General features: G+C 46.2%; 2 protein-coding genes across 3 annotated transcripts; one reads left to right on the plus strand and one right to left on the minus strand.

Moving 5' to 3' along the window:
* Window positions 1-8,300: 8,300 nt before the first annotated feature.
* Window positions 8,301-9,165, plus strand: LOC123125054 (cyclin-dependent protein kinase inhibitor SMR6). Its single transcript, XM_044545587.1, has one exon. It carries the CDS (start codon window positions 8,423-8,425, stop codon window positions 8,819-8,821), a length of 399 nt encoding a protein of 132 aa, XP_044401522.1. The 5' UTR covers window positions 8,301-8,422; the 3' UTR covers window positions 8,822-9,165.
* A 7,386-nt stretch (window positions 9,166-16,551) lies between these two features.
* On the minus strand, window positions 16,552-22,050 carry LOC123122019 (NADH dehydrogenase [ubiquinone] 1 alpha subcomplex assembly factor 2). 2 transcript variants are annotated; one of them, XM_044542142.1, is made up of 9 exons: window positions 21,902-22,050; window positions 21,521-21,762; window positions 21,321-21,377; window positions 21,098-21,150; window positions 20,910-20,961; window positions 18,239-18,298; window positions 17,602-17,673; window positions 17,446-17,512; window positions 16,552-16,945 (listed from the first exon to the last, which is right to left on the minus strand). In XM_044542142.1, the coding sequence occupies exons 2-9, from the start codon at window positions 21,660-21,662 to the stop codon at window positions 16,882-16,884; spliced, it is 567 nt and encodes a 188-aa protein (XP_044398077.1). In that variant the 5' UTR covers window positions 21,663-21,762; window positions 21,902-22,050; the 3' UTR covers window positions 16,552-16,881. The 2 variants fall into 2 exon arrangements, with proteins under 2 accessions (XP_044398077.1, XP_044398076.1); XM_044542141.1 differs by having other exon boundaries at window positions 21,521-21,759; window positions 21,902-22,042.
* Window positions 22,051-24,856: the final 2,806 nt, after the last annotated feature.

Here is a 24,856-nt window from a genome sequence, read left to right on the forward strand (position 1 = left end):
TCAGAGAGTTCACATTTTTTTGCTCAACGCTGGATAAAATGGGGGAAAATCCTATTATTTTACTTTTCATGGAAAGCAGAGATAAATAGTGCCAATGAAGATATTTTTTCCCTACTTTTTCCTCATGTTTTCCTGTGAATCAAAGGGAAAGAGGCATAATTAAGTCGAGTATGCATATTTTATTTCGGTGTGGAATGAGGCACGCTTCGTGTCAAAGCATGTTACAAAATTAAATGTCATGATCTAATTTCTTCCGTTGTTATCACATCTATCTCGATAGTGCATTTTACAGCACACATCCTCTTGTTGAATGATGATTTCTCAATTTTTCTCATACATCTGATATCACATATCATTTGGTCAGTTGGTGCTCGAACTTCTTCCCAGCACGTGCGTGCCTAAGACGGTAGGAGATGTTGGCCCTTGATTAGGAGAGACCTTAGGGCAACTTCAACGCGGATACTCGTTTCTCCCGTACAAGTTTGAATCGGACGGTATAGATACTTTTAGGCCTCCAAGGCATACACTTATAATGGATCAGACGCGAGCGGACGTCCAAATTCTGTAGTCCGTCCCCAACTCGAGGGACGGTTTAGGCAAGTCCGGACATCCACCACATCGCCCCGACAGCCAATCCCCCGCTTCTTTTTAACTGGACCCCGCCCCTCAATGTCACCACTCCCCTCCCAAAATCCTAGCCGCAGCCGATCCCCCGCTTCTTTTTAACTGGACCCCGCACTCACTGTCACCACTCCCCTCCTAAAATCCTAGCCGCAGCCGATCCTCTGCCTCTTTTTAACCGGACCCCGCACGCACTGTGACCACTCCCCTCCCAAAATCCTAGCCGGAGCCGATCCTCTGCCTCTTTTTAACCGGACCCCGCACTCACTGTCACCACTCCCCTCCCAAAATCCTAGCCGCCGTCGATCCCCCACCTCTTTTAACCGGACCACGCCCCTCATTTCACCACTCCCCTCCCAAAACCCTAGCCGTCGTCGACCAAACCGCTTTCGGTCATTGGTCCGCCGCGATGGGAAAGAAGAAGATGACGCTGGAGTAGGCTTTGAGGAGCTGGATAAGCCAAGACCTCCTCCAGCTCGGGGTGACCGAGTCAGAATGCGAGCTACGCCAAAAGGAGGAGAAGGCGCGACACAAGGAGGAGGCTAATGCACGATGACTACAATTCTAGCACGATGCCATGACCGGGAGCATATGCTGCGGCGGTTGGGACGGCTTTCGCAACTGCCACGACGACGACAACGATGGTAGTCCCGACGGCCTCAGAGGCCATGTCTATGAGGTCACCACCCGCTCTCTATTTTAGGTTAATTTCGAGTAGTTTGGATGTAATATATATTGAACTGGTTAAATTCATCAAAATTGCATGTACTATAACAAACTAATCTAAATTTCGTCAAATTTACGAGTTTGAACTATTGAGTTGTGGAAAACTTGAGAGATAGCCTTGAAAGGCCTCCGTCCGATTTCAGAGTGGCCGTTTAAGGTGCAATGGCAGGAGAAGCCCTTACGAAATTCCTCTAATAAACAGGTTAATTTGTTGATTAGTTAACTATTTACTAATCACTAGAATAAAACATTGCTTCCGTTGGAAGTGTTTTTTCAGTTGGCTTCCCTTGGAAGCTAGAAACTTGAACTGGAGATCCCGCCACCAATCCGACCCTGGCCGGCTGTCTAGGCACCAATTGTCACACCTCCAAGCAATCACTCACTGAAACAAACCCACGAGGGGAAACAACCCCCCGGCCCCATCCCATGCAGGATGCCGGCTGCCGCTCAGCAGACGTACGCGGCACGCAGCCGGCGCTGGTCCGTCCGTCCACCACGCAATCCCATCCCGGTCGGGACCGTGCACGGCCGCCCCCCACCCCTGACCGACGCCGGGGCCCGAGGGCATGACCGACCGGGGAAGGTGGCGGCCGCTCTGAAGAAGCTGCGACCGCAGAAGAAAGCGCCGTCCCCGCACCGCTCTTCTTCCCTTTCCTTCCCCCCGTTCCTTGTCCGTTTCCTCCTAGCTCGTCCCATGCGGCCTACCGCCAGCAGCCCCCGCCGCTACCTTCCAATTGCTGCTGCCTCCGCTGCAGCGCGGCGTGGCGCCAGCCCGAGCCAAGGCCAAACCCCCCACTGTGCGTTGCCTTTTCCACCGCCTCATCGCCACCCACTTTTTGTTGCGTACCACCGCCCACCGCGGCACATTAATCCCGGCCAGGCCAGGCCGCAACCGGGGACGAGACAGACACCCCTACTAGTAACGGAAACCGCCGGCCCTCACATCAACGGCCAGTGCACACACACACACGCGGCGCCGCTGCTACGTGCCGTCTCGCTAGCTGTGTAGTACGCGCTCTCCTTTTCCACCGAAAGCACTAGGAGAGGGTCCAAAACTGGTCATGGCGGAATTAGCCAGTAAGCATTTTGTCCGCCGCGCGTGTAGTATCGGTGTACAACACTACTGTATTTTTTTTTTGCGGGGATACAACACTACTGTATTAGCTGGACATACATACGTACACCGAATTCAATTCGCGCCTAGACAGACGACCATCCCCGGCCACTTTTCCACCGAAAGAGAAGAGGATCCAAGAAACGCTCTTGAGGAATAAGATATGGTCGCTAGCCGGCAAGTTTAAGGGGGACATTGGACCCTTCTTTGATAGCTTAGAGAGGTGGGCGCGTAGGGAAGGGTAATTGTAACGGAAGCTTTGTAAAACATGGTGGAGGCAACCTTTGCCTTTCTTCTTTAATATATGATATACACGCTCGTGCATATTCAAGAAAAAAAAAGGAATTAGCCAGTATTTTGTCCGTGTATTGGCGTACAGTAGCTGTATTATTAGCGGGACGCCGAATTTGATTCAAAGCTTAGAGAGGATAAGCATGTGGTGGCGTCATTGGGCTTCCATAGGTGATGAGAATCCGTCCGTGAGATGGAGGCGGGCAATTAATTATACGGGCTTTTGTTAGGTGCCTCATTGTGAATTTGGGATTCGCCCTCCCTTTTTTGCAAAGGAACCCCTCAATCTATTAAACTATCTAGTGTAGTGGTAAAAAAAACTTTGATCAAAAATGGAAATTACAAAAACCCTTGCAAAGGAACCGGCCAACTCCAGCCTCCCGAGCAGGCCGGTGGCGCGCCTCGAATAATGTGGCACATGGGAAGCCGTCGTACCTAGGCCCTGGAGGACCAACGCCCTTGAAGCGAAGTCGTCGCCACCCGAAACAGATGCACTGGCCGATCCAACACAGCAGCGCCACGTGCACAAGACCCCTAGGAGTTCCGCAACGACAGAAGAGTGTTGCTGCGACGAGGAAGGGGCAACGGAACAAAACTCCATTGTACAAGCGCCATCCCCCGCCTTGACGCTGACATCTGGAACCACCAAATCCACCGCCCCTGCATGATGGCGACCAAAGCACGCTCCGCCCTCCTCCATGCCATCGACAAAATCACCACCGACGCGATGGACAAAAGAGATGGGGGGGGACTTATTCCACTCGATGACATCGTTGCCCCCACCGTGCCGCTACCGAAGAAGCCTAGCCTAACCCTAGACGACCTATCTATAATGCCAAAGGCAGATCCAGGGCCCACATCCCCTCCAATCGCCTGGCCGATCGACAGAAGAGGCAGGGACCCACTGACTCGTCGATGATGAGTAGGTGGAGTGAGGGAAACTCCTTATCATGAGAGAGGCAAAGATGGCACTTGCCTAGCCTTTCTCTCATACGTACACTATGGGTATTTTAATCGATGTGGTGGACTAGCAATAAGATATTTGCCGTAATTTGTGCTTCATAGCCAGTTCATGGAAACTATCTGGTTGAGAATGCAAAGATTCGTTTGTACAATACAAAATAAATTGCCACCTACGTAAGTGAAATTCACTCATGCAATAATCAACATGAGTAAATTTGTAACAAAAATGACACCATTGGTAAAGAATAATTCAAAACTCAATTATTAATCCCCGCTCTTCAGGGCGCCTCACCACACTCTAGTTCCTCACAACAATGCACATGCTACATGCCATATTTCTACCTTCCTCCTTTCCAGACATAAAGGATGCAATGTTCTTACACTGTTAATTTTGTCTAGCATGTGTATCTAGGAGTTGGCGCTGAACATAATGCACGCTAGATAGGATAAGGCGTCATCCATTTTGGCGGGCCTTACATGAATTCCTTGGCTATTGGTTGCACCCTGCTGGCAGACAATTTGTGGAATAGAGGGAGTAAGTATTGGATTCGTTAGAGCTGGATATAGATATACCGACAATGCAGATGGTGTATAATGCTATTAAAAGTTGGGGTGAATTATATGGATATATACAAACATTTATTATGGTGGTATTGAGATGAAAAGAAGTATTACCAACTTCAATGTTTTAGCGAATTAGGTTTGCGAATTCGAGTCACTTTCGTAGTTGAACTTAAGTGAAATTTACTCATGTAGTGAAAAATATTACTTGTTGTCACCATCACTTCAGAACAGATCAAAACACCACTATTAATCCCCGTCAGCGTGTCCACCCTCACACTCTAGTTCCTCGCGACAATGTACATGCTAGATGCCATTTTGCTACCAACCACCTTTTCGACTTCCAAAGAAAAAAAGGTGCAAATGTTCTCTTAATATTAATTTTGTTCACCAAGCGTATCTATGGGCCATCCACATAATTTGATGCATGCTAGATAGGATAAGATGCCATCCGTTTTGGCGGGACGCTACATGAATACGCTGGCTACTTGTTACACTTGCTGACAAACTGTTTATGAAACGGAAGGAGTAAGTATTGGATTCGTTAGATATCGATGGGGATACACTGACAATAATGCTGATGGTGTGCAATGCAATTACAAGTGGGTGAATTATATGGATATGTGCAGACATTTTTTGTGATAGTGAGATGAAAAAATATCAATTTCAATTGTTTTAGCGAATTAGGTTTATGTATTTGTGTCCCCTTCGTATGTGAACTTAAGTGAATTGTCACCACTAGTTAAGAACAATGTAGAACACAACTATTAATCACTGCCTGCTAGTCCACCCCACGCTTAATTTTGTCCATGGCGCGTATCTAGGGGCTACACGCGAAATTTAATGCATGCTAGATAGGATAAAGTGTCATCCATTTTGGTGGGACCTTGCATGAATTTTCTTCCCATTTGTTACACTTGCCGTCAAACTGTCTGTGAAAGCAAGGGGACAATTATAGAATTCGTTAGAGCTAGATATAGACATACCGACAATATGTATGGTAAGTAATGGTATAAAAAGTTGGGGTCAATTGTACGGATATGTAGAGACATTTATTCCGTGGTATTGGAAGGAAAGAAGTATATCGATTTCGGTTATTTTAGCGAGTTAGTTTATTTGTGTCACCTTAGTAGCTGAACTTAAGTGAAAAAATTTCATGATATTACGTGTTGGTTGTCACCATCTGATAAGATGTCATCTGTTTTGGCGGGACGGTACATGAACTTTCTTGCCAGTTGTTACACTTGCCGACAAATTGTCTTTGAAATGAAGGGGTAACTATAGGATTCGTTAGAGACGGATATTGATAATACCGACAATGCGGATAGTGCGTAATGCTATTACAAGTTTGGGTGAATTGTACGGATGTATAAAACATTTATTTTGTGTTAGTGAGAAGGAGATAAGTACATCGTTTGAATTGTTTTAGCGAATTAGGTTTGTGTATTCGTGTCACTTCCGTAGATGAGCTTAAGGGAAATTTCCTCATGTAGTAAATATATTACTAGTTGTCACCAGTACTTGAGGACAATCCAGAACATCGCTATTAATCGCCGACGGCAAGCCACCCCCACGCTCTAATTCATCGCAACAATGTACATGATGCATGTCATTTTGCTACCTACTACCTTTTCGACTTCCAAAGAAAAATGCAAATGTTCTCGCAATATTAATTTTGTCCACCACGCGTGAAATTTAATGCATGCTAGATAGGATAAGGTGTCATCCGTATGGCGGGACATTGCATGAACATTCTGGCTACTTGTTATACTTGTTGACAAACGGTCTGTGAAACGGATGGAGCTGAACTTAAGTTAAATTTAATTCAGAAAACAACCATAATCGCCCCCCCCCCCCCCGCCAGGCCACCCCAAAACTCTAGTTCCTTGCAACAATGCATATGCTACATGCCATTTGGCTACCTACAACCTTTTTGACTTTGAAAGAAAAATGCAAATGTTGTCACAATATTAATTTTTTTCGTCAAGCATATCTATGGGCTAGGCGTCAAATTTTAGTGCACGCTAGATAGGATAAGTCGTCATCCGTTTTGGTGGGACGTTCCATGAGTTTTCTTCCCAGTTGTTACACACGTCGACAAATTGTTTGTGATATGAAGGGGGCAAATTATAGGATTTATTAGAGCTGGATATAAACATACCGACAATATGGAAGGTAAGTAGTGCTATTAAAAGTTCGGGGGGGGGGGGGGGGGTCAATTGTAGGGATATGTACATACATTTATTCCATGGTATTATATGGAAATAAGTATATAGATTTCGATTGTTTTAACGGGATAGGTTTTTGTATTTGTGTCACCTTCGTAGACGAACTTAAGTGAAAATTTCTCATGTGGTAAAAACATTACTAGTTGTGACCATCACTTTAGAACAATTCAAAACACCACTATTAATACCCAACTGCCAGCCCAGCCCCATGCTCTAGCTCATCACAACAATGTACATGCTACATGCCATTTTGCTACCTACCACCTTTTCAACTTCCAAACAAAAATGCAAAGGCTCTCACAATATTAGTTTTGTCCGCGGCACGTATCTATGGGACATGCGCGGAATTTAATGCATGCTAGATCGGATACACTGTCATCCGTTTTGGCGAGACGTGACATGAATATTCTGGCTACTTGTTATACGTGGTGAGCAACAGTCCGTGAAAACGAAGGGAGTAAGTATTGGATTCGTTGGAGATGGATATAGATATACCGACAATGCGGATGGTGTGTAATGCTATTAAAAGTTGGCTTGAGTTATTTGGATATATATACAGACATTTATTCCGTGATCTTGAGATGAAAAGAAAAGTCGGGGTTTGTGCGTGAGTATATGGATATTTACAAACATTTATTTCGTGATCTTGAGATGAAAAGAAAAGTTGGGGTTTATATATTTGTGTCACCTTTGTAGCTAAACTTGAGTGAAATTTACTTATATAGTAATAAATATTACTATTATCACCACCAGTTAAGAACAATTTAGAACACAACTATTAATATGCATGCCAGGCCACCCCACACTCTAAGTTCCTCATAACAATGCATAAGCTGCATGCCATTTTTCTACCTCCGACCTTTTTCATGATAAGTACTGGTTGTCACTGCCCGTTAAGAACGATTCAGAACATAGCTATTAATCCCTGCCAGTGAGGCCACCCTAGTTTGTCACACCAAATGTACATGCTGCTCTAACCTTTCAACTTCCAAAAAAGAATTGCAATGTTCTCCCAATATTAATAGTTTTTCCACCGCATATATCTAGGAGCTAGACGCAAAATTCAGTACAGGCTAGATAGGATATGGCTCATCCAGTTTCGTTGGGCATTACTAGAAATTTATGGTTGCTTTTTATGTGCGCTAAAACACTATCAAAAATAGTGTCGCGGGGGGGGGGGGGGGATACTTACTTGGATTCATTGGAGGTTCATACATGTATATCAAATGTGTGGATGTTGTGTCATGCTAGTAATAGTTGGGGGTGCATTATACAGATATATATATATATATATATATATATATATATATATATATATATATATATATATATATATATATATATATATATTGCTATTGAGATGGCAGGAAGTAACCGAGGTTGTGCTCTATTTTACGACACCCGCAGAATTCCTATTGATTCATATGTTTTTAGAAAGAATTCTTTATTTTTTCTTGTGATGCGATCAAACGAATATGATACAAATTGCATGATTCAAGTGTGATATGTGACATTGCAAACCAAATAGGTCCCGAGAATTTGAGGACCCATTTGTAAAATGCACAAAAGTCTTGCCTCCTCCTAGTACTTAAGTAAAATTCACTCCTTGTAATAAACAGCACCACTCGCTGTCAGCAGTGAATAAGGACATAACTCATGGCAAACTAAACCCCCCACAAAGTTTGCAATTACACCCTTCATAAATGCCTTTATTTTCTTTCGCCTCCCTGTCTCCCTCCCCTATTCGGTGCCGCTACTATTTAACCCCTTGGCGCTACAGGCCTACAGCCCCAACCTCTCTCTTTCCTCGCTTCTTTTTTTGACCCACCTCCTGCACCCACCAGAGAACAAGAATTCGATCCCATTCCTTCCACACCCACTCGCGCCGCGAATTTCACCGCCGATCCGGCCGACAGCAATGGCCTCCTCCGCCGACGAGTCCCTGCCGTCGCTGCCGCCGATCAAGACGGCGCCTTTGGCCCCCTCCGACGCTGCCTCGGCCTCGCCGTCGCCGGCGTCGTCCACGCAGGAGTCGGCGGCAGCGGAGGGCAAGACGGAGGCCACAGCGGCGGCGGAGGAGAAGGACCCGTCGACGCCGACGTCGAAGGAGTGCAGGATCCTGCTGCCCGAGGAGTGCCCAGCGGCGCCGCGCAAGCCGCCGGTGCCCCGGCTTCCGGCGCTGAAGCGGAAGTCGCGGCCGACGCTGACGGCGACGACGACGGCGCGGGTGTGCCTCGCCGTCCCGCGGGACCTCTCCACCGTGTTCCGGTCGATGCCCATGCCCGTGACCGCCGAGAAGCGGATCCGGGCGTCGTGATGGTGATGCTGCGATCTGGTCGACGCCCATGCCCGTCCCGGTTCGGCCGATTGATCTCCTGGAGAATTCTCCCAGTCCGCTTGCTTCTTCCTCTTCTCCTCTCCTCTCCTGGGTTCGTGGCCATGGTAAATTATGAGTCAGTCTCATCATATACATAAATAAGGTGTTGTTCTTTGTAGTAGTATGCGTGCTTCCTTCTGCCATGGCTCTGTGAAATTCTCATGCAAGCTGTATAATAAGGTAGGTTGTTAATTACTGGGCGGAAGTGGTTAAGGGCGGAAGAAGGTTGTAAGAAAATTCAGAGAGATCCTGGTAAATTAATTAATTAATTATGATAGCCAGTACCAGAATTGTGCAATTATCTTCAGTTCCTCTGTGTTCCAATTCAGCCAGAATCCTCTTGTTGCTAATCGATCGCCGCCCAGAACATCCATGGCGGATGCGCGCGGCCGGCTGTCTGCTGCTGCTGCTGCGTGAAGGGCGAGACGAGGCGACTAATCAATTCGGGTGGATAGATCCACCGTTTCTCGCAAATTAATTCGGATGCCATGTCCGGTAATCCATGGAGATTTGGGTGTGGCGGGTGTGCTTTCTGGTGGCGCCGCTGTCCGGCCCGATGCCGAGAGAGAACAGACACGGAGAATCTTCCATGCTAATCGGGACATGACACAGCTTCCTTCCCCCTCTCTCCTTTTCTCTTCTCCGGCCGGTCCAGTGGTGAATTATTTTCTCTTCTGAAGATCTTGGTTTGTCTCTACCGTAACAGCCTGCACGTACTGCGCAGTGCGCGCCTCCAAAATCCGGCAGTCTTAATTTGTCCCTACCGTAACAGTGTGCATGATGTAGTGTACTGCAAATTCTACCTACTGTGTAGCTGGTTAACCCCTCTGTCCATGTTCATCCACACGCACAGATGAAAAACATCCATTCAGTTGTTAGTCTCTGGTTCTCTGAAGTTGCCGGTGGAGTATATGACAAGTGAAATAAATCCAGAGCTTCCAGTCGTAGGAACAGACGGCATGCAGGCGACGTATACAGGGCCATCGTCCAGAGTCTGCCCTCAGGGGCTTTTTGTCCGGTGCTGCATTTGGTCACCACGGCTTCTGGCCTTACTGCAAGCCGTAACTGGCCGGCAGTAACACACACCACATGTGGCCACCTGTCTGCCACACCGTATAGTCAGTACTAGGTGCCTTGAGTGCCATGAAAACCAAGGTCCAAGAACTTGATACATACCGAGTGATTTTTTTCTTCAGTTCAGTTGTTGGTAGCAGCCGCACACATAATTTTCTTTCACTTCACCCAACCCAGACCCAAAACATGGGCTTGCCTCTGGGAGAAGGCGGGCACACGGTGATGAGTGATGAGATGGGCTAAAGTTGGTGCCCGCGTCACATGGGTTGTTCGTTACTTGCAGTTGCAGTTACCGGCGGTGCTGTTGCCCCGAGGAACAGGCCTCGGTGCGCTTTTATCAGTCAGTCCTGCTCCTAGGAGCAGCCGGTGAGCTGACGCCGCCGGCAGCCGGCAGATCAGATCATGCGCCCCCCGAATCTACCTTTCTTTACATAGTTTTCCGGCCTTTTTCTACTCGTCCGTGGAATCTCCTCACTTCTTTTTTTACTGTCGGCGGTGTCACCAGTTGACGATATGATATGCCGGTATACCGGTGGTAAACAGTAAAGTAATGGTCAGCAGGTATGTCGTGACGGCACGTCGGAGACACAGTGGATTTTCAGGATCATTTTTTATTTTAAGATGATTTTAGAATCGGTTAGGAAGGAAGGGAGGTTGATAAAAAGTAAACTCGCATTGGCGGAGTCAAATGGGGGCCCAAGGACACGCGAGATTCTTCGGATCCTGGGGGTGGGTAGAACGTTTTCCGTCGAGACTTTCCAACGGTAAAAAATAGGAAATTCTTCCTCCGGCCGTTGCCTGGACCTCCAGCAGTTTCTTGCGGTAATTAAGAGGCACCATGCATGGCCAGGCACAGGCAAATGCTCTGTGATCGCGGTTGTAGTAGTACTCCCTCCGTTCTTAAATATAAGTCTTTTTAGTCACTTCAAATGGACAACAACATATGAATGTATGTAAATATATTTTATAGCGTAGTTTCACTCATTTTACTTCGTATGTAGTCATTTGTTGAAATCTTTATAAAGACTTATATTTGAGAACAGAGGGAGTAATTAAACGCAGCTTTGGCTGGATCTCTATCTACCTAGTACTACGTTTCCTGTGGTAATTAAAAGACAGCTCGTGCATGGCCGGGCAAACGCTGTGCGATCGTGGTAATTAACAGCACATTTGTCAGTAGTATGTTTCTTCAGTTCTTATCGATGGCGCCCGCGTGTCAGGTCCGGTGTGGCTGCCTGCATCAGGAGGCATGTTGTGTGCACGATGCAGGCAGCTTTTCAACTAAGATTCTCCGGTCCGGCAATCAGTGTGCGCAAGACTGTAATGGCTATAACATAATTCTGAAGAAACTAACCGTCCGGATTACTAATCTTAGTAAAAAAGAAAGGAGTTGCAGACGGCTGTGTGAGGACGACGTCGACCGATCGAGCCCAACGGAGAAGAAGCGGCACTATAAAATACGCGCGGCAGCACAGCGGCTGCTCGTCGCCACCCAGCTTATATAATAAAACTGAACTCATGGATCGGCCGATCGATCCCCCGTGGTATACTTTAAACTGCTCCGCGGTTGCGTTTTGACCTTTTTCACTGCTATAAAGTGTGGTTCGTGGCAGCTACATGCGACGGATTTTGCTTTAAGTGTGAATGAATGTCAGAGGCAGGCAGCCGCTGCCTGCACCAAGAGGCATGTTGTGTGACGTACAGTACATGACTAACTTATTTTTTTACTGCGATTCTTGGGAGATAATGTCAGGAACAGGGTGACAAATATAATCGCTGCTCAGTCTCTGAAAGACTGAAACCAACTCCGATCCTCTGTATTAATTGTTCAGCTACGCATATGTCAGGACCTGTCTAATTCTGAACCCCAAACCAGTTCTGTAGTAGCAGTATAAGATATGCAGCCTGTCATCAGCGGCTCTGCCTAGTTTATTATACTCTACATACGGGCTGATCCCCCCCACCAAATATAGTACCGGCAAACATATAAAAGGGCAGTGGGTAACAGTGGCAACATTTTTCACCTTCGTCCGGTGGAATCCGAGCACAGTGTGCGTTGGTTCATGCTCATAGAGAAGCTAGCTATATGGCTTTTACCTCTAGGGCAGGCTATTTGTAAACACAGCAGGGAGGGATTGAGCAGTAAATCGACATGACTAGACACAATAATAAACACTGGGTTAATTAGGCAGCTAGCCATGGTAGATCCAGACGTGGCCGCTTTACTCGGGCAGCCCAGTACCGCTAGCTGCGACTGAACTCACCCACCGTCACCGGCCGCTTTAAGCTTTGCTACAGTGACCAACCACCTTCCTTGCAAGATAAGCCAGCCATCAGCTGGCAGCCAAGGGCATCTCCCCTTGATTAGCTGCACGGTTTCTATCTTTCTTCTTCTGTTGCTATGTATTTTTTCCTTTTCTTCTGAATGCAAGTTATTGTTCAGTTCTTGGGAACTTCCTTTCCATGATAATTCCTTTACCTATCTTGTAGACTACCTACCTATGCCGTATCCGTGAAGGCTCCAAGTGGCAAACCCTGCCACTGCCGTTTCTGTTTTTCAGAGACAAATGGACTTCCAAATGGCACAAGAGTATGGTGCAGTTGCTTTCTGGGCCCCCATTTCACAGGCTTCCGTTTCACTCAGATATACCAGCAGCATACCGCAAGGCTGAAGCAGAGATGAAACCGTCAGGGTTTGGTGATCAGAAATTAAGGAGGCACACATTGCAGGCCCCTGCACGCAAAGTTGCTTCATAGAATCCTTTTTTTTTATTTTTTGGAAAAAGTTAGATAGCAGTAACTTGGCTTGGTATATAAAACACTGGAATTAGAGCAACTCCAACGCGTCGACCCAAATGGACGGGGATTTTGTCCGTTTGGGTCGGCTGCCCGCTCGGCGTCCGCCCTGTTTATTTTCTGGGTCGGCAGTGCGTCCAACGCGCCGACCCATATTTGCCGGCGTGGCCGCCGTTTTCAACAAATATGCACACATTTTACATAGTTTCACAAGCAAACAAAAATAGGATAGTTTCACAACCAAATAAATTTAGCATAGTTTTACAAGCCGAATAAAAATTAAGTTGTCTCAAATAAATGTGAAAAAAAGATACATCTATTGCTTGCCAACATGAGCCCACATATGCTCAACCAAATCATTTTGCAGCTGCATGTGAGTTTCTCAATCACGCATTTCATGATGAAATGGGGTGAACTGTGCAAATGTTATCGCTCCTCCATGCTTAGGCACAACATTCTCACCCTGAAACTGAAACTCTTGATCATACATACGTTCCGCGTTCACCCTCTACGATCATATTGTGCATGATCACACAAGCAGTCATCACCTCCCACAACTTCTTGGTGCTCAAAGTCCTAGTAGGATACCGAACGATGCCACATCGAGATTGCAGAACATCAAAGGCACGCTCGACGTCCTTCCTAGCACTCTCTTGCTCTTGGGCAAATCTTCTCCTCTTCTCTCCGAGAGTTGGGGATTGTCTTCACAATAGTGGTCCACTAAGGATAGATACCGTCACCTAGGTAGTATCATTTGTCGTAGTTGTGGCCGTTGATGGTAACATTCACCGTCAGGTTGTTGACTTCGACAAGCCTTGCAAACACCGGTGAGCGTTGAAGCACGTTGATATCATTGTGCGATCCGGCCATGCCGGAGAAAGAGTGTCAGATCCAAAGATCTTGTGAGGTCATGGCCTCAAGTATGACAGTGCAAGCCCTGATATGGCCCTTATACTGCCCTTACCAAGCAGAAGGGCAGTTCTTCCACTCCCAGTGCATGCAGTCTATGCTGCCAAGCATCCCTGGGAAGCCCCTGCTGACATTCATCGCAACCAAGCGGGTTGTATCTTGAGCAGTCGACTCTCTCAAGTACTCAGGGCCCAACACAGCAATCACAGCCTTGCAGAACTTGTACATGGAATCTAGGCATCTAGTACTCATCAATAAGATCATCGGGCACTCCGTATGCAAGCATCCGGATGGCTGCAGTGCATTTTTGATAAGATGAGAAGCCAATCTTTCCAAGGGCATCATCTTTGCACTCGAAATAATTATCGTATCCGACCACCCCCTCTTTGATATGGTTGAAAAGATGCCTATCCATACGAAAACGCCGCCGGAATTTCTAATGTTTGAACAACGGGTTGGTTGTGTCAAAGTAGTCCTTCCAAAGAAGGAAATTGCCGCTCTCTCGGTTGCGATTCAACGCCGAAAGGTGCCCCGGGATCGAGCCACGGAACAACGGCCGCTGCCTATTAAGGTGGTCATGGACCAACACGACAGCCAAGATCTCCTCCTCATCATTGGACGAGGGATCGTCGGAGCCGCAAATGAAATTATGGAAAAAGAACTCATCGGCAGAGTCCATTTTGTACCTTGGCAAACTGTCGAACAGCTTGCGGGTGTCGACGAAGAAGCTGGCCAGTGAAGAGACGCGCGCCTCCCTTGGACCAGGTGGCTTGCCTGGCAGCGTCTGACGAGTGTGCCTGGGCGGGGAGGCAGCGGGCGTTGTCGAACGAAGGAGCTGGCCGAGGCGGGAAGGTGGCTTCCTGCTCGTGGCGTCGTCGGGGGGGGGGGGGGGAGCTTTAGTGCCCCGACGGCAAGGCAGCGGTGGTGGCGACGACGTGCGAGGTGGCGGCGTTGCAGGAGATGTGTTGGCACCGGAAATTGGTGGTGGCGGCGACGGGGCGGGGAGGCAGCGGGCGTTGTCGAACGAAGGAGCTGGCCGAGGCGGGAAGGTGGCTTCCTGCTCGTGGCGGCGTTGGGGGGGGGGGAAGCTTTGGTGCCCCGGCGGCAAGGCAGCGGTGGTGGCGACGACGTGCGAGGTGGCGACGTTGCGGGAGGTGTGTTGGCACCGGAAAATGGGCGGTGGCGGCGACGGGGCGGGGACGGGCGCGGGTTTGCTGTCGATATGGGGTGGGAAAGGATGGCCAATGTGCCACCGACTAGCGGGCCAGAGGGAGGAGTAGGTGTGCGTCCGCGTCGACGCAAATGAGGCTCAAAATTGGGGCAGGAATGGGTCAGCAGGCGGACGAGAAGTGGACGCGCGTCTGTTTGGATCGACGTGTTGGGCCGACTTTTCTGTTCGCACCGACCCAAACGGACACGCGCGGACTAAATGGGTCGGCGCGTTGGAGTTGCTCTTACAGCACGGAGATGATATACCGAATATCGTCATCATCATCATAGATCGGATTGACTGTGATGTTTTTTTTACATGAATCATTTCCTGTATATACATATAGGAATGAACAGGTGAATTGATGATGACAAGTTCGAACCTTGAGGTGCAAGCAACTGTTCCCTTTTTGAGGCTTTTGACCACTTGCTAGCTAGGCCTTTTGAGCAGAGCTGAGGGGGCGTAGGGCCGTAGGGGACAAGCATAGGATGCCAAGGCCATCACTCCAACAGACCCCGGACTGCATATCCTGTAGCTGGATGAACAGCACATGTCCTCTCTTATCCTGTGCGTTGTGGCCTTGCGGAGGGCCGGGTCCCTGTCAAGCTACCACCCCTACTCCCCTAGTGATGAAAGATATGCATTGTCTGCATCTTCTCTAATGTACTATATCTCTGTCTGTCTGTCTGTATGTGTACGCATGTGTATCCAAGCACCAAGATGGCAAGATCCCAGCCAGCAAATTTAGGCCTTGGGATCCGCGGGCAACTGCGACGTCATGAACATCGACTGTGTGCTCAGAAGTAAATGGTCGCAAAACCCATGACATGATCTCATTTGCTGTTATCAACACAACAAGTGTTCAGTGCTCAGCAGGCCTGAGAATGCCATCACCTGCCTGGCTTGGCAGTTGGTCCTCAACCAGACCACGGCCGGGTGGCTTAACTACCTACATATCTCATTCTTGCCTCCCTCTATTCCACATTTCCGCGGTCTATATCCATACTTGGAAGAAATCATTGCTAAGCTTTACCCTGAAATTGCTGGCGGCTAGCTAGCAGGTGCATTTCCTAGTAGTGTGCGTGCGTGGTCTTGAGGCAGAACAGTGGTAACACAGCCGACACGCAAAACACCGGCACCTAAAGACAAGCAGAAGGAAATGATAAGCAGAAGATTTCCTGCAGATGCCAGTCATGCTACAAGCTTAGAACAGGGGAATGGTTTCAGCACTAGTCTGGATGCCGAAGCTAACCAGGTACAGTTGAGTTGCCGCCAATCAGCTCCCTTTCCCTGCATAAGAAAGCTTCAGAACCTGGTAGGCGTACATCTGTTCTAACTGCAGAAGAGCACATCAGTTCACTACGCAGCATCGGTTCCAGCCTTCGGGGACTCACGAGGCAGGCTTATGTTGCACCATCTCGAGTCACACTAGATAGGGGTCCTGATCTAAAAGTGGGCGATATGGATTATCTGCTGTCGACCAGGGCAGTGCTAGGCCATAATCTAGCAGCAATAACTACCGGAGCATTGTATTGTACTTGTGGCACCTAAAAAAAGTAATCAAGAAATAGTACCTTTCTTGTGCAGATGTTTGGTTTACTATTTATGATCGATAATGCATATGACCAGATTTCAATCATATATGTAATCATCTTATCACTATAAAAAGGAGCCTGTGTTATACGTATGAAACTCACATCATGCTTATTTATGCCCGATAAACCAATTCCAGCTGTTACATCGTGCAAACCAAAAACAGGCCTCTTAACTTCATAAAAAAAAGGTCTGATTAGTTGTTTCCCAACGTTTTGCTATCAAAACTAGCACCGAAGAACTCGGCAAAAATCAAAAGAGAGGGTGCCTATGTTGCTTAGTGAGGGTGAGACCTCACTTAACTTTAACAATTGACAGGCATACATTGTTGCCCATCAGCAAATATGTTGTCAGCAGGTAGGCCTCACAAAAATGCTCAAGCAGAGATCCTTCGTCTGCTGGAATTATAGGTCGGCATTCATGATGGCGGCAGCCAAGTCCCTGGTTTAAAGCTGGCACCAGTTCCAGTTGGTTCGGAAGACCTGAAACAAAATGAACATGGATTAATTCAAATCAACAGACTTAAATGAAGATAATAGCAGCGTGTTGCCTTCTTTTTAGTTCCCAGATTAGCTAGACTTGCTGTATGAACGGACGAGCTTTCTATACTTCTCCAATGCCTAAAAGAAGCTGGGGATAGTTTGCACTTAAAAGCCCAGAAGATATTGCTGGGCTCACTAAGAAATACAAAGATATTAGCGAATTCTTGTTTGTGATTCTTAGAATGTCGCACTCCATTTCTGTCCTCAAACCAGATAGATCAATTCCATTTTACATACACTTGAACAATTCTATTGCAGAGTCGCACTGAATTATTGGAGGCAGATACAATACAACAAAAGGCAGGTCTATGAAGAAACGGCACAATAGCATATGCTAGACAGTGACTGGCATTATAGACTTGAAGAAAATAGCTACTGAATGAATAATATCTCAACACAAATTACAACACTTAGAGAAAAACTTCTGTATTCGAACACACCTGTCATTATCTGTTGTGGCATCTTCTGCATCAGTCGCTCCACTAGGCTTAGACACCTTCTCAAGTCCTAAACAGTGCGACAGAAATGTTACGGCGCATATTTGAGCTGCACTACATCACAGTTATAACAGATACTAGCAAATAAGTCTATGTTACCTTTCTTTTTATCTTCAGATGTACCAGGGAACTGCTGTGTAAAACTTCTCAGATTTGGAGTATCTGTTTTCCCTATATTTGAAAGAACATCAATAGCAAACAATCAAAAGGAAAGAAAATGCAATATAAAAAGGGCAGCCCCAGTGCATGTAGCTCCCGCTTGCGCAGGGTCTGGGGAAGGGTCCGACCATTTTGGGTCTATTGTACGCAGCCTTTCCCTACATTTCTGCAAGAGGCTGTTTCCAGGACTTGAACCCGTGACCCCATGGTCACAAGGCAGCAGCTTTACCACTGCGCCAAGGCTCCCCTTCAAAGAAAATGCAATATGATAGTACTTATTTTTCTCCTTTAGTAACACAATAGTAGTACAAACGTATAACATTTTGCTAATTGCATACAAGCTTTGACAGTAACAAAACATCAGGTACTAGTTTCCCAGCCGTCTAGTTTCTAAGAAACACGTCTGGAAACTAGGCAGCACAAATAACCACAGCATAAGTCTGAAAGGTTTTGGTGGAACAGGACGAATAGTAATCAGAGTTGTCACATACTAAACAGTCAATAGAAGGAACTCCAAAGGGATATACAACTGATAATACAAAATAATGGAAACTAAGGAGTAACATAAAGAACATACCGATTGTCTTGACTGGTCGGACACCAGCTCTTCTTTCCTCTTCTTCTTTCTTTTTAAGAACTTGATTGAACATAGATTAAATATGTATCAGTGGAGCAAATACATGAAGCGACACATATGTAGAATTATATAATATATATAAGAGGACCTTGATGAGACAGAACTTATGAATAAGATCTTCTATTGCAATGCAACTAGAATAAAAGCTTCACAGTGGGCAGAAGGCATCTGGGACAATGGTAGGTAAGCATACATTTGCAAACAGTTTAAAAAAATACAAACAGGAAGTCAGATTACACACCGGTTGGTCATCACTCCAACATGTTTTCTACTCCCTCCGTCCCGAATTACTGTCTTAGATTTTTTTTTTTTTAGTTTTCGATACATCCGTATCTAGACAAATCTAAGACAAGTTTGGGACGGAGGTAATATATAACTGGGTGAATCTACAGATATGTTTCACACCTGGAATGACATCCATGCAACTGACAGCGTGTAAACAGAGCAAGAAAGATAAGGTGGGGATAAGGAAGATGCCATCAGGATCAGGGGCCATAAATGTGTGCTTGGGTTGGAGACCTGGAGTGTATTGAAGATGAACTGGTTGTATGGTGTGGTAGGAGTGTCGGTGAGAAGAATAACACAGAACTTACAGAAGTAAAACTGAAAGGTTCCATCTCCAATCTCGTTTCTGTTATTTTTCTCTGGTCCCCAATTTCTACACGTGTTCGCAATATCTTGTACTTGAGGAGGAAGTCTTTATGCCAATACCAAGGACATAACAAAATGAAGCTGGCTTAAACTAAAGCTTGTTTATAACCACAATAAACTAAGTTTCAAGTGCATAGTATTCCTGTTTGCAATCAATGTAACATTGAAGAAACTGAAATGTCTGCATCGGGATTCCAACTAACTGGTGGGCTGCTTGTCGCGATATTTTTTTTAAATGATTTTGCTTCATCCCACATTCCCTCAAGTTTTAATAGACTCTTGGCCCCAGACATAGATGTGAATGACATTGTGCAGATACAAATTGGGAATTGGGAAGGAGACGACTACCTGGCGTGGAACTACACATTAGTTTGTATTTCTCTGTCAAATCCGCATACAAAGCCAGGAGATTTAATGATTTTATTGTTCAATGGGACAGGAAGGGTGGATCTTCATCATCTTCTTCCGATGTTCACAAGGGATGGCTTAAGTTATGGAGCTGTGATGTCCCATGTAAAATGAAGATCCATGCATGGCGTGTTGCCCTCTGAAGTATGGCTGTCGGAGCCAAATTGGCTAGGAGGAATATCAAGCTCAATGTTACATGCCCCTATTGCTACAGAGAGGAATCCTTAATACACTGCTTTTGGGCTGCTGTTATGTGAGGGAAGCTTGGCTGGAACTGGAGCATCTGTGCAACAAGAAATGGCCACAACTCTTGGGAAAGAGCAGAGAAGGCCGAGACCTGACGAGCTGGATGCTATCCCTATTTCAGGTTTTACCAAAGGATGACCTCTCTTTATACATTAGAATGTTATATGATTTGTGGCAGGAGAGGAATGCTGCCTCAAGAGGTGAACCTGTGCAAAATCCTAAGTGAGTGGCCAAAAGTGTTTGTGCCCTTGCTGGTGAATGGAATAAGTTTAAATCGGTACCAGCTTCCTCCAGTGTACGTGCTATTGAGAGATGGCTTCCTCCGCCACACGGCTGGGTGAAGGTAAATGTGGGCGGAGGGCTTGATGTTGGGGTGGAGCTGGGGGAGCAGGAGTAATGATCAGGAGGATTGACGGCTCCTTTGTTGCAGGGAAAAGCTCCAGGCTCCCTGATGTGCGCGATCCAGCGTTTGCAGAGCTGTTGGCGCTAAAGGAGGAGTTATGTTGGCGAATCAACAGGGACTACATAAGATAATGCTGGAGATGGACAGCCTGGAAACAGTGAGAAAACTGAAGAACGCTGCTATCGATAAATCAATATATGGTTCCCTGATTGAAGACCTAATAGTTAGGTGCTCTTCCTTTTCTGAATTCCGGGTTGTATGGTGTCGTAGAGAGGCTAATGGTTGTGCCCATGTGTTAGCAAAAGCCGGTTGTTATTTGAATGGCTCGGTTGTGTAAATACATGCAAGAAATAATAGACCAGCTATTGTAAAAAAAATATTAAACAGTTCAAATTTAGCAGTCACAAATAAAAGGTTTATCATCAAAGAGGATAACACACATCTCTGACAATGAGCATCATTCTCCCATTTTTCTATCTAGTGAAAGTAATGGGAATTACCGTATTAGCATACAACGCATATAGTAACAACCATAAGGCAGACAACAACAACAATAGCTAATGCATTCCTACGAGTGTGACCCCAACAAACAATCGGCATTACTCATGAGCAGCATAAGCAAATAAGTTCTGCATAGCATTTCAGAGTCATCAAACATCTTTGATTCACTCTAACACACACATTTGATGTGCCTTTCCGTAGCATATCTACACATTACAATGATGACATAAGATTAATGAACAATGATGCAAAACGTAAAAATCACAAGTAATAAACATGTGCACTGCTCCATGACATAGTTAGAACAACATTATCAACGAGCAATACACATAATGGGGAGCGAGTGAAGCTTAAGAACAAAAGCAAAAGAGAGATTACAAGTTGGAATCAGCAGATACATACGTTCAACATTTTGCTTCACGCGTTCACGCCTCGCCTCCAGTTCAGCTAATTCCTGTCACAGTGCAGCAATACATCACATCAGTATCAGATGCAGTGAACACGCTGCTTCCCTTACTAAGTAAGGAGAAGTAAACAATCAATGCGCAATTTTCAGAGAACCATGTGAGTGGCACGGTCTCACTCCTTACCTCTGGCGTAGGAGCTTTCTTTCTTTGTCCATTCAACCAGCAAATCCACTCAACTACAAGCACGACGCAACTATCAGATGCTTTCTACCCACTGAAAAATCCGACTATATTGGCTCAGAATGAAGGCCATAAACCATACATGCCTGCAAAAACATTTGTTGGTACCAGCCAAATCGGAGAACTAGAGATTCTCACAGGCCTAACAAGCGATAGGAGGCGTAACCTGGAACAGTGGTCGGGTCCCGGTCGCCCTTGAACTCAATCCACCGCTTCTCTTTCACTGTGTAATGCATCACGAAGCGGAAACACGGTCACATCAGGATCATTTTCATAGAGGAGAGCGCAGGTTCTTGTTGCAAGTGGAGAAGAGGGACACATGGACAACAGAGGTGTGTGGGGAGAGACGGACGCGGGGACACGTACTGGCGCCGTCGACCTCCTCGACGCGGGAGAAGTAGTGGTTGCCGGCCCTGTCGACGCCCACCTGCGTCCGCGACCGGAACATCCCCAGCATCCGCTCCATCAACCGCTTCGACATCGCTCCGGCGCCCCCTCTTCCGGCCATCTTCGTCCGTTCGCCACTCGCCGGACCGGTTACCGTGACGCCGCCTTATGGACCCCTCCTCCTCCGCTGGCCGCCGGCTGCTCAGACGCGCCGCCTCCTGCTGCCAAAAGAGGATTGGGGGATTTGGGGATCGGGAGAAGAGGCGCGCGTAAGGGCACGTGGGCAGCATAGCAGGTGCACAGCAGCGCGATGTCCAGATAATGGAGGGATTGGTCCGTGGACGTCGAGATGCGACTTACCCCCGCTTCGACCTGCAGCGCCGCCGCCGGAGTTGGGGTCGCCGAGGGGAGTCGATGTTGCTGGGCGGCTGGGAGAAGACGGGTGAGCACGCCGGGCTCGGGTCCAACCAGAGCAGAGGGCACAACGACCGACCGGGGTGGGGCGGGTGAACCAAGTTCCGCACAACCAAAGTAAAACCAAGTTGATTTTGAAAAAGAAAAACAAACAAGTGCCTATTTGGATCATACTAGGAATTTTATAATTCTTATTATGGAGACAATATCAACCATTTAAGAATGGTATTTTGATTCAAACTTTTTGGATTATTAAATGCGTTCACCTAACCCGAATTTCATACAAAAAACTAGCACGAACTTTTTCCTTTTCTTTTATAAGTTGTCTAGCCACCTTTATCTCTCTCACCAAAATCTATTGACTTTTTTGCATTTTTGACGAACTTGCGGAATTTTCCCATCATAATAAGACATAAAGAGTGTCAAACGCGACATCAAATCAAGGGTTGATTCTCTTCTAGGGGATTTGGTGAATCCCTGCCCTTTACCATATCCCCAACTTTCTTCTCTCATCCCTAATCTTCTCCCATCCATAATCCTTTTTATGTAAAAACAATATTATTTTGTACGCAGGGGAGAGAAGGCCTTGATGCTAGGGCATTCGCTAGAGGCAACCGTGGCGTCTGCGTGAGGGGGGGGGGGGGGGTGGAGGAGGAGGGAAGAGGAAGAGTCTCGGCAGCCTTCATCTTGAGGTGGCGAGCATAAATCCATGACCCATCGGCTCGTGGATTCATTTTCGCGGAGTTTCAATGGGTTCACATGGAAAAATTAGGGTTGACCCGGTACAATCCTTGTGTACAAAGTAGACCATCTGGGATTATTAGAGATCTTAGGCCTGAGTGAATAAACGCTTAGAAATTTGCTAATAGCCGCCTGTGAAACAAGGCCTGACAAGGGGTTTATGTGGCTTGCTGTTCATAGAAGGTGTCTGACGGCTAATAATCTGGAAAGAAGGAACTGGCCATCCAACGGAGTTTGCCCCATGTGTTCCGCTGAGCCTGAAACCTGCTCTCGCTTATTTGTGCACTGCAGTTTCAGTAATCAGGTTTGGGCGAGGTTCAAGGCGTGGGCACGAGCTGATTTTCAGATTCCAGATAACACCTTCAGCACCACGGAAGACTGGTGGTTGAAGGCTAGGGCGGTGATCCCCAAGCAAATGAGGCGCAATTTTGATACAATTGCCATCCTTCTTCATTGGAGGATCTGGAAGAAAAGAAATGCGAGGATATTCGACAATGTGGCAAGCTCCCCTGACAAGGTTCGGGACCTGATCTTGGAAGATATAGACGTGTGGAGATCGGCCGGCTGTATCAACGACTTGGCGCCTTAACCTGGTCCCTTCTGTATTTCATTTGTATGTGCAGTGCGATCCTTCGCATTGTAGGTGTAAGGTCAGGGTTGCAGCACTAGCCCTCTTAGAATGTATCTCGGATGTACTCTCTTATCCTATCTAATAAAATTTGGCCAATGGCCCTTCGATCGATAGCCCTGTTTACATGACTTTTTTTTTGCCTATATGAAGGAGATAGATATCGAAAAAAGAGGGGAGTGAGATCTCATGTAAGACCCTTGCTCTATGTGTTCTCCCACTCAAATGTAATAAAAATACGAAGACAAATAAAGAGGGAGAGTTGGAAAAAGCATGAGGCTAATCGAAAATCCAATTAAGCTCTTGGGAGCATATGCTCATGCACACCGAAAATGTTTTTGGCAATTGTCTAAAAAATTGGAAAAACAATTAGATGTGTTCATTGTCACACCCAAAAATGACAGTAACCTTTTAGGGGAAAAGCTTAGGTATTTTGACCCGTGCAAAAAAAAGTCAAACACCAAATATTACCTTCAAATGTCACACTTAATTTTGTTTTTTCACAGACAAAGCATTGCTATCCCGTTTCACATGAAAGTGTCAAATACGCTTGTTACACTAACAAGAACATGCACAAAAAAATAGTTTTATAAAATTATGTACTCTTTGTTTTCATTTTGTGCATTTTTTTGTTTTATCCATTTGTTGACACCACATTTATTTAACATGTTTTATTCATATGACCATTTTATATTAAGTACTGAACATTTTTTCATTTAACATTTAGTGAACAACACTTATTTCATACATATCCAATATAAAATGCAAAAGGTGATTCCCATACTGAAAATTTTGTGGTGACGTATATTGATGTTGTGTCAACGTGCTACATATTTTTTCAGATTTTAAAAAATGTTCTACGGCATCCGATGCACCGGTAGCACCAAGTGTGGTGGCAATGTGGAGGGTATGGTGTAGGTACATTAATCCTATACCCATACATGTTTCTCATGACCGTAAAATCATACTCATACCCTATCTGTCGGATACATATCCATTCCCACGCCCATGCTCGATGGCTACCCATCGGGCAGATCAACACAAAACTGAAAGATGGTGATGTGAGTGCTAACTCCATGTGTTGTAATGGAGCCAACCATCAAGAGATTTTTATGATTGGGAAATCGGTTATCGGGAGAAGGATGGAGATGCGGCACGAAGCTTACATATAAAGACTAAGCAGCTTAGAATTTATAACACATGTTACCCACAAATATGATAATAGGATAGGGTCTAGGTATACCTCTGGGCACAAAATAATGGGGTAAGGTTCGAGCTTAGCATGAAAATGTGTCCATACTTTACCCATGCGGGTCGGGTATGCACGTGTAGGAGATATGCCCTAGAGGCAATAATAAATGATATTATTTATCTCCAAGTTCATAATTATGTTTATGTTCCATGCTATAACTGCTATGGTTCTCGAGTCTGCAATAACACGAGGCTCGGAGGAAGACTCATATGCACGTGTGGAATAATAAGCGGTAAGAAGTATTCCTAGTCTGGCCTCTAAGACTAGCTCAAGTGTTGCA

The sequence above is a fragment of the Triticum aestivum genome, chromosome 5D (genome assembly GCF_018294505.1).
Source record: "Triticum aestivum cultivar Chinese Spring chromosome 5D, IWGSC CS RefSeq v2.1, whole genome shotgun sequence".
Classification (NCBI taxonomy): Eukaryota; Viridiplantae; Streptophyta; class Magnoliopsida; order Poales; family Poaceae; genus Triticum; species Triticum aestivum.